The following is a 9,588-nucleotide window of genomic DNA, read 5'->3' on the forward strand; positions in this document are numbered from 1 at the left end:
TGATACCTGCACCTATTGCCACCCAGGGCTCAAGCAGTAGAGGTGCTGGCATCATGATACCTGCACCTATTGCCACCCAGGGCTCAAACAGTAGAGGTGCTGGCATCATGATACCTGCACCTATTGCCACCCAGGGCTCAAGCAGTAGAGGTGCTGGCATCATGATACCTACAACTATTGCCACCCAGGGCTCAAGCAGAAGAGGTGCTGGCATCATGATACCTGCACCTATTGCCACCCAGGGCTCAAGCAGTAGAGGTGCTGGCATCATGATACCTACAACTATTGCCACCCAGGGCTCAAGCAGTAGAGGTGCTGGCATCATGATACCTGCACCTATTGCCACCCAGGGCTCAAGCAGTAGAGGTGCTGGCATCATGATACCTACAACTATTGCCACCCAGGGCTCAAGCAGTAGAGGTGCTGGCATCATGATACCTGCACCTATTGCCACCCAGGGCTCAAACAGTAGAGGTGCTGGCATCATGATACCTGCACCTATTGCCACCCAGGGCTCAAGCAGTAGAGGTGCTGGCATCATGATACCTGCACCTATTGCCACCCAGGGCTCAAGCAGTAGAGGTGCTGGCATCATGATACCTGCACCTATTGCCACCCAGGGCTCAAACAGTAGAGGTGCTGGCATCATGATACCTACACCTATTGCCACCCAGGGCTCAAGCAGTAGAGGTGCTGGCATCATGATACCTGCACCTATTGCCACCTAGGGCTCAAACAATAGAGGCACTGGCATCATGACACCTACAGTAGATAGTAAGAGAAAGAAAACCCTATGGCAAAGTGTTCCAATGATCTGACTGCCTGAGAGCAAGTGTCATGGAGGGTGTATTCAGCATGATAGTGTTATGCACAGTAACTGTGAATCAACATGTAACAGTTTGGGAGCAATCCATATGGCAATTTGTTTATCTTCAAGCTATTACATGTATACAATAAGTCATATAACAGGCCTATTGTAGTGGCAAAGAGCAGTTGAAAGATAAGACTATAAGATTTGTGTAGAGAAGTGATCAGACAAAATAATTGTAACCTTACATCATGATATTGATTGTAAAATTTATACCCTTATAATCATTTTATCCTCAGGGCCATGCTTTCTTCTTGGAAGATGGTAACTCTGCCATTTCCATTAATGAGGCCTTGATGTGGGCAAAAGTTAACCCCTTCTCACCACTGGGGTCAGGCCTAAGGATCAACCCGTTCTGAGTGCATAAACTATACATGTTACATGGCCTACGCACATTCTGACTCAAGGATATGTCACAAGAGCTCAACTTCAAGTCTTTAATTTGTAGTTATGTTTGAGATTAAAATTATTAAAATGTTTTGTTCAAAAAAAGGACGATGAGTCTGATAAGGACTTTCAAATTAAGCAGTGTTCTCACCTGTGTTACACTGTTCTCACCTGTGTTACTTTGATCTCATTTGTGTTACACTGTTGTCATCAGTGTTATACTGATCTTACTTGTGTTACACTGTTCTTACCTGTATTACACTGTTCTTACCTGTATTACACTGTTCTCACCTGTGTTACACTGTTTTCCCCCGTATTACAATGTTCTCACCTCTATTTCACTGTTCTCACCAGCGTTACACTGTTATCACCTGTTTTACCTTGGTCTTGATTGTTTCCTGTATGGATATTAACATATGAGGTTTGTCCAGTACATTGTACATGTTGACTGCATGCTCCTCTGCTCATACATCTGACTGCTATCTGCTAAACGTTTTTTGAAACCATGCAACAAAGCTAGGTGCGTTTTACAGAAAATTGCCATTTCAATTTGTTTTTTGGTTTTTTTTACTTTACATGAATTTGCCTATGCTGTGTTAGCTCTGCAAAAAGCTGTCTGAATATATTCTTATATATTTGTCCTGTTAATATGCTTTTCCTGAAGAATGTATTTTGTAAAATATATTTGATGTTCCACCCTTTGGTAAACTTTAGGTTTACTAAAAGTTGGTGATGTACAAAAATATGAATCTGTGAATGGTTGTGAGGGTAATTTGTGATAACATGGGTCTGTCATAGGCTTGTGTTTCACATTAGCGGTGTATTTTAAAACCATATTTATCATTACTGGTATATTGTATGAGAATATTTTTGGCATATATTTGCCCATAATTTTTTCATATGTTTGAAGCAGTGATAATTACCATACTGGTATCTAGAATGTTGTGATGTTCTCTTAATAGGATGGGGAACTGGTAAAACTCCTCCCGATCTGTATCAAGACGGTCTAGAGCTGTGAACGCTGTTGTTCTTTCCTTTATTACATCACAGTTATCCGTTATATGTGCTTATGAAACACATGTGAAGCACACAAGCACTACAAGGTCACCGAAGATGCGTTTTTTGGACATTTGTACTCGTCCTCGAGTCTCTCATTGTACCTTGGTCCTGTTCTTTATTGGGATGTAAAAGTGTATGTGGTAGATTGTACAGATTTTCTTGATTTATGTGTGTTTTCTGATGTTTATGTATACAAACTTATTGCCGTCCGTTGTCAGGATCAATGTAAAGCTTATTAGCGTTCAGGTTTCATGCACACAAAACATGAAAAGGTTAAATATCAATACGGCTGCTAGAATGCAGCTTGTTGTAAAATGCTCCCAGTGGCACTATTTTATTTTCAAGTTCTGATGCAGAATTAAGTTTTTTGTGTCGTTCAATGGCTTGCCCATTGACGATAGCTACTAGAATTATTATTTCCGTGACAGCATAATGTACATGAATAGCTTTAATTGCGTATAGTTGAAAATAAAACCATGTTCAACGGAGAATAGTTAGCTTTGATGTTAATAATGGGCTCATTTTGTGTTTAAGTCCCACAAGAAAAACGTAATGGAAGTTTACAACATTTGTATTCTGTGAAGGTTAGACATTCCAAGGTTCTTGACATAAGTGAAATTTTATTTTTATGTATTTTTTTTGCTTATTTATTCATGTATGTATTTATTTATTTACCAGATGTAAATTTCAGTTAGATGTACAAAGTATTTTTATATTATTGGAAGTTACTTTTAATTTAAGTAAAATTGCTATTTGCATGGAGAATAGTTGACTATCTCAAGTTTTATTGAAGAACTTCAATCCAGGGGTCTCTTGTAGATGGCTTGTATTGTTATAGTCTGTCAGTGTGCATTGCTTTCTGTAAAGTAAGAAGGAGTGGTGTACACACTGTGACTGACAACAATGTCTGGTGATGCAAATTATCATCTTACTCACTCAGTTGTTCATGATTCAGCAGGTCACAGTTGTGAAGTAAGTTATAGTGAATTAATCCTGAGGATTTGAGTGCTCCTGTGATATACATTCCCTTGTTTTGTCAGCTTTGCCTTTAACATGGAAAGCTATTTGCTCAGATATGCACATTTTTAACAGTTGCTTCGTCCATTCTCTAGCTGTTTTGACTCATTCTGAATGACCAGTTATTTATTAGTTAATAAACAGATCTAACTCTCTTCCTGCCAGTTGCATAGTGTTACTGTCTCTATTTTATCTGTGCAACTTTGTTTTAACTTACATTCAAGTTTTTGCATGGTGTCATATTTTATTGTTCTTAAAGAAAGATAAATACTTTCATTTCAGCTGAGCGTTAAGTAAGAAATGTACAGAACATACATTGCCAACAAAGGGACTTTTGATTTGCAAAACGGCTGATACCTTATAGAATAAATGTCTGTTACTGTCTTTTTCTGCAATCTGGGTTTGTACCTAGCAGCTAAAATCAAGCACATACCAGAATTATGAAAACTGATGTAGCATAGCAGTGTAATGTTAATCAGTTGTGATTATATATGACATATCACTGGATGGCTACCATAAAATCATAGTCAGCCCATTTATATAGTTGTGTATGAATACCAGTTGAGAGGTTTAGTTTTTTCATGCTGCTTTGTAAGTGAATGGTTAAGCAAATGAGCATATGTGTTTGATTGAATTTTCACAGAAGATTGGAGAGTCTCAGGTCAAAGAGTTTTCCTAAGCACTTTCTTCGTGATGGATTGCAGGGATGGACTATTGCCATGTGGTTAAGGTCTTGTATTTTAACCATAAGGAAACATTAGGTTTGGGTTCAAACCTGGCCTTGGACAGGGCTATATTTGATTCTCCCTGGTCTCACTGCACCTGGGGTGTAGGCATGAGGTTGAGCATTATCCCAGTCTAATATGTGTTGAAGACCACCAATATGGTGTGCATTTCTCTACTTCACACTTGTGAAAGGTCTTCAGTAACTTGATAAAGGTCAGTAATTTACCCTGGACACTCTAGTTTCCTTCAACCGTGGAACTGATAGCCATCTTATGTGCATTAATTTTAGCATTAAACAACAATCAGATGAATACAGAAAAGATGTCTACTTACAATCACAAGCATAACTGTTCTAATATTTTGATATATTATGAATACATTATGGACAATCCTTATTGGCTTGGTGATGAAGATGTCTGGCTGGAGAGCACAATCCTTTGACTTTTGAGGTCACATGCCAGCTCTTGTGTCCAGATAAATGGGACTAGGCCATATATTAGGAACTTCGTTAGGGTTGACAGAAGGAAAGGTCTTTGCAGGGTCAGGAGGTTTCTCCATCGGTAATTCGGTTGTCATGTTACTGAAATATTCTTATAAGCTAGTGTACCATTTTTCTATAGCCAAATGGGCCTTGACCAGTGAGGTCCAAATTTGATTCCAGTTCTTGGGATTTACCTGCAGTGTTTGTCAGCTCTAAATCAAAGAGCCATGGATTCCTCTCAGAATTATGGTTTCTTCCATTTTACTTACACGGTGTCGGCCATCATTATGGAGAGAGGAGATCGGGCACAGCCAGCGGGAAACCCACAACCATCCACACATTGCTGGAAGACCTTCCCATGTACAGATGGAGAGGAAGCCAGCATGAGCTGGAGTTGAACTCACAGTGACCACTTCGAGACATAAATAGAGACACATTACAGATATATGCCGACACTAAGACATCAACCACTTTTGATCTATGGCTTTTAGGCTAAATAGATGAACATTCAGTGAGAACTTTCATACCACAACATTGTAATCCGTCAGAACCATATTGTAATGTAAAGCTTGTTCATTTGCCTTTACAGGTTAAATTTACAGTGTTTCTCATGTGAGGCCATCTTGGATCAACGGATCACCATCAATAAATCTAAGTACAAGCATTATTTAAATGACATGGTCTTCACTCTGCTGTTTCTTCAGTGAGGAAAAAATTTCATGGAAATTTTGGGATGAGAAGAAAATAACAAATGCTGAGCTTTTTCATATAAAAAACATGTATTATATAATGACAGATAAAATTTCTTTTCACAACATTGTAAATATTTATAAAAGATTTAAAATTGAAGCCAAACACTGCTTTTAGAGTAGAAAATAAAAGTAACAAAAGAAACCAACATATATCTGGTATCAAGATGTACAAGATATAGCATATAATTTTTTGGACCTAGCTCCACACAGAAGGACAATTTTGTGGTGTGCCAATCTTGCAATGCGAAAAACACATAGGGTTGTTTCACATTCATAACGGACAGTTACATAAAATAAATGTATACTGTTCAAGTGTGTCAAGTATCGCTCAAAATGCAAAGTGTGAGAATGCGCAAAAAGCTACTAAGTCAAGCAAGTAGGCTATGTAACTTTCCCTGCACAATTCTCTCAACTCACTAAACTTATGTATGATATTATTCAGTTTTAATTGTCTCAATATCCTGGCTGTGTGGCAATGGGCATGCTGTAAATGGCAGCTTTGTCAAGTTGTCTAACTGGTACTTCTTTAAACTGGACTGTTGCTTCTCTGTGTACGTTGATACCATCATCTGAAACATGGATAGGAAGCCAGTTCATTGCTTGAAATTGTCTGACTAAAAGTATTCTTAACAAATATGCACATAACATTCTATTGTGCTGGGGCCACTTTCATAAAACCTGTAAATGTTTTATTAAGTGGCGTTTACATGTTAGAATGTCATAAGGCAACGTGATTTACGAGGAAAGTTTGGAGTTCAAACTCTTTTATTGATAAAGGTAGAAAATGCCCAACTGTATCATCAAAATCTTGGGTAGCTATTTTTGATCACATTCACCATAACATGAGCATCTGAAAAAAGTGTAGTAAAGTCATTTAGAATAGACGAATGATGGAGAAAAGTGAGAATCTGAATGTTTGTGAACTTGAGAAGTTTCTATAGGAAAGAAGTGTCATTTGTGTCTCTTGAAAAGGGTGTGACGGGTGATGAGTAAATTAAGTCAACAAAGGTTGCATAACATTTTCTATACGACACCACACTTTAGGACTGTTTTTACCTTCACTGATAAGAGTTCCAACTCAAAACTCCCCTCTTAATTTATGAAGTTTTGTGAATGTGGGGTCCAAATGTTACACAGATTCATTCCTTTACAGAAAACTAAAGAGAGCACCTGATCACTCATCATCAACAATACAGTTCACAGTAAATGCAACTTCTAATGAGTGTGGCTGAAGTACATGTTATGAGAAGCAAATTTTTTAGGCTTTCCGTACTTTTTTCTCAAATTCAGACTGTGACTGTGATTCACTGTGAAGTTGTGCAATTTTATGACATTTAGTGTTTGCAGGGAATTCTGCATCATTTCTGATGAGTGTGATGAAATTCCTAATATTCCGAAGGATTAAAACAAGATAAGCTACATAAACTGTAGATATTAAATGCTAGTATACATATAGTGAGAGACAGGGAAAAATTCATGTTAACGTCTTTAATCTGAACTGGCTTGGACATTTGACCTACCTTGCTTATTAGCTACATTTTTCTCTTGCACTACTGTACTTTCTGTTTTATATGATGATAATTTGGGGGCCCGACGAGGACAGCGCTCCCCTAAAGTTGGCTTGACATTGAATCGTTTCGGGTCTTGTAGCCGCTCTTCTCTCCTGTGCTCTATGTGGTTATCTAGGATATTTTGTGCCTGTGAAAACATGCACATCAGATACCATAACTTCAATATTCTGACTGACAAAATATCTTTCACACTGGACACAAAGACATGATTTACTTCTACAAAGAGTGGCATCAAGTTCTTAAAAGCAATGCATAATTTATTAACCTACACATTTTATTTTGTAAATGTAATCATAATTTGAATATTGTGAACCTCCTAGATGTTACATTCCAAATTTCAAAACTTACATCACACTAATGTCTTTGTCATTGTGCCCTAAATTCTGAATAAATTTAACCAGTAAGGTATGACTTGAGACAAGAATTGAAGACATATTCCATGACATTTTTAGGTTAGAATCCAATAACTAAGCAGGGACACATAGGATCCTTGCAGAAATCTCAATATAACCTGCCCTAATAATTACATAACAGTCCTCTGAGATTATCTTGATAGTCACCAAGTGATTTGCTCATACATGAGTATGTTCAGAAATGTTTGATCCCTCACCCCAGTGGCCATGAAGTATGGTTATTATGGTAAAACTCTTCAATTTAAATGAGATATAAAACACAAGGGTGCTTACCTTATGTGCAGCAAGAATTAGATTAGAATCTGCCATTGTTTCGGTGATGCGTAGATTGTTTTTCACGGCTTGTGACGCTGTTGATCTGGCATGCATAGGCAATTTAATTTGATATTCTCTGTCTGTGAAAGTGATTTCATCATCTGCTGTTTCCTTTTTCACTCTAAAACAAATTAGAAACATTTGTTTGTTTTAATATAACAAATACTGACACATCCGACAAATAAACAAATTATTTTTAACTAAAATAAAGTAAAAAGTTGAAATTTAAGAGATTTCTCTGGTTGGCTGTAAAATCAATCTTTTCTGGTTTATCTCTCATCAAGATAAGGTTAAACATTTTTAACAGACAAAGCAATGAATGACCTAAGTGTTTCAAAGTGTTAATTTTCCAAAGGCTTAATGAGTGATTATTGCTCGATGTGTAATCATAGCCCATAAAGTCACTTACGGTCTGTTGGTTAATAGCTCATACATCTTTTCCACCATCAAAGCTGCAGCTCCCTCTTTACAGTGTATTGTTGCATGGATCAGTTCTTCAGGGATGTCCAAATGGCGCCTTTTTATAAACTGCATGTAAAAAAAAAAAAGTGTTCTCAGATGTTGTTGATAATGTCAATTTAACATATATGGATTCGTGCCCCTAAAATTCTTCAGATGTCGAGGCATATATAAAACAAATCTTGCACCTACAGAATTAAAATAATATTAATGTAATTTTCTGATTTTGATATATTTAATTTCATACATATGCATGTATAAAATGTAGGGTGCTCAAGAGCTTGCCATACTTACAGTTTTAAGCAAAGACCAGTTCTTTTCTTTAGAATCCAAAGAAGTTCCAGTATTGTAAGAATGCATATGAATGTCCTGTGGGAAATACCATGAATATATTTCTGCTATTAGATATCCATTTGTAAGATCCCTGAAAACACAAAAAAGATGAACCATTACATATACCATGTACAGCTAGATTTAACACACACAATTGGAATAGGACACTGCTATAACACACCTGCTGCCATACAGGTACAAGACCTAGTTGTGTATGATGGTCATTATATTCTATGGAATGGTAACCTAGTGCATAGGACTATATACACCCATGCATGTGGGTGAAGGATATACTCATGGTAGTGTGTAACTGTGTAGTAGTAGACTTCACAATCACATACTGTGGATATACCTGTATTTATCCACTTATACAGTTGACATACATTGATTTGTCTTAAAGCTGGAGATGTATGGTACTCTAATCATGAGTCAACTTCATTTCATCGACCTCTTCATTTGTCTACAGTGATTCCCACTGAATACTTTAATGTAGAGTAGATCAAAGTCACAACGCCAAGAAATAACAAAACTGTTTCCGTTTATTTTCAAACTATCTTCAAGAAACATCTACAGAGACATGTGTATACAACTTCTATAGATCTGATGGATTTTCTCTAATGCCGCCATTCCGTGGTTGACTATAAGTATAGCGTGAGTATCGTTTTCTCAGAATATTTCAGGATTACATTTGGAGAAAAAAATCAAGATCACATTTTACAGTGTTTACCGGAGGTCAGTAACACTTCCTTGGCAATACAAGAAAAAAGGGTTGGCCAACCCTGCAAAAAAGTTCCGTCACTTCAACTGCTCAAGCTCACTTCAGAGATGGACACGAGACAGTCTAGATAATAAATTAGATATTTTCTAAGAACTTACCATTTTGGTGTTTTAATCTGCCATGTAAGATCTAAACTTTGGATCCATTTTATCACTTCCCGGGTAAGACCTGACATCGTTTCTTTCGATGAGTTAAAATAAAGTGAAAGCCTGTAATCGAGCGTATGTACACTGCTGTTAGTGTCAGGTATCGTGGGGTTTTGTTTACTAACAACGGACCGGACCGCACTGAATGAAACCTGCTTCTGTGGTAGGTAAATTTTTGGTTTTGAGGATCCTTTCATTGTTCATCTGTTAACATATGTTATTAAACTATTGAAAATAATTTGTGACGAGATAAATTTCCTTTTTTGTTATATTTTGCGTGGCT

General features: G+C 37.1%; 2 protein-coding genes across 3 annotated transcripts in view; one reads left to right on the forward strand and one right to left on the reverse strand.

Annotated features, from left to right (window-relative positions):
- The window catches only part of LOC135472413 (WD repeat-containing protein 17-like), a 37,162-nt gene extending 33,667 nt beyond the window's left edge, over positions 1–3,495 (forward strand). For both annotated transcript variants that reach the window (XM_064751908.1, XM_064751909.1), the window contains one exon: positions 1,108–3,495. In XM_064751908.1, the coding sequence (XP_064607978.1) occupies positions 1,108–1,227 (120 nt within the window). In that variant the 3' untranslated portion in view covers positions 1,228–3,495. The remainder of the gene's footprint in view (positions 1–1,107) is intronic.
- A 1,850-nt stretch (positions 3,496–5,345) lies between these two features.
- On the reverse strand, positions 5,346–9,502 carry LOC135472695 (spermatogenesis-associated protein 4-like). The gene is made up of 6 exons (XM_064752321.1): positions 9,258–9,502; positions 8,343–8,472; positions 7,999–8,117; positions 7,548–7,710; positions 6,811–6,988; positions 5,346–5,859 (listed from the first exon to the last, which is right to left on the reverse strand). The coding sequence occupies exons 1-6, from the start codon at positions 9,500–9,502 to the stop codon at positions 5,744–5,746; spliced, it is 951 nt and encodes a 316-aa protein (XP_064608391.1). The 3' UTR covers positions 5,346–5,743.
- Between the last annotated feature and the right edge of the window lie 86 nt (positions 9,503–9,588).

Source organism: Liolophura sinensis, chromosome 8 (assembly GCF_032854445.1).
Source record: "Liolophura sinensis isolate JHLJ2023 chromosome 8, CUHK_Ljap_v2, whole genome shotgun sequence".
NCBI classification, from domain to species: domain Eukaryota; kingdom Metazoa; phylum Mollusca; class Polyplacophora; order Chitonida; family Chitonidae; genus Liolophura; species Liolophura sinensis.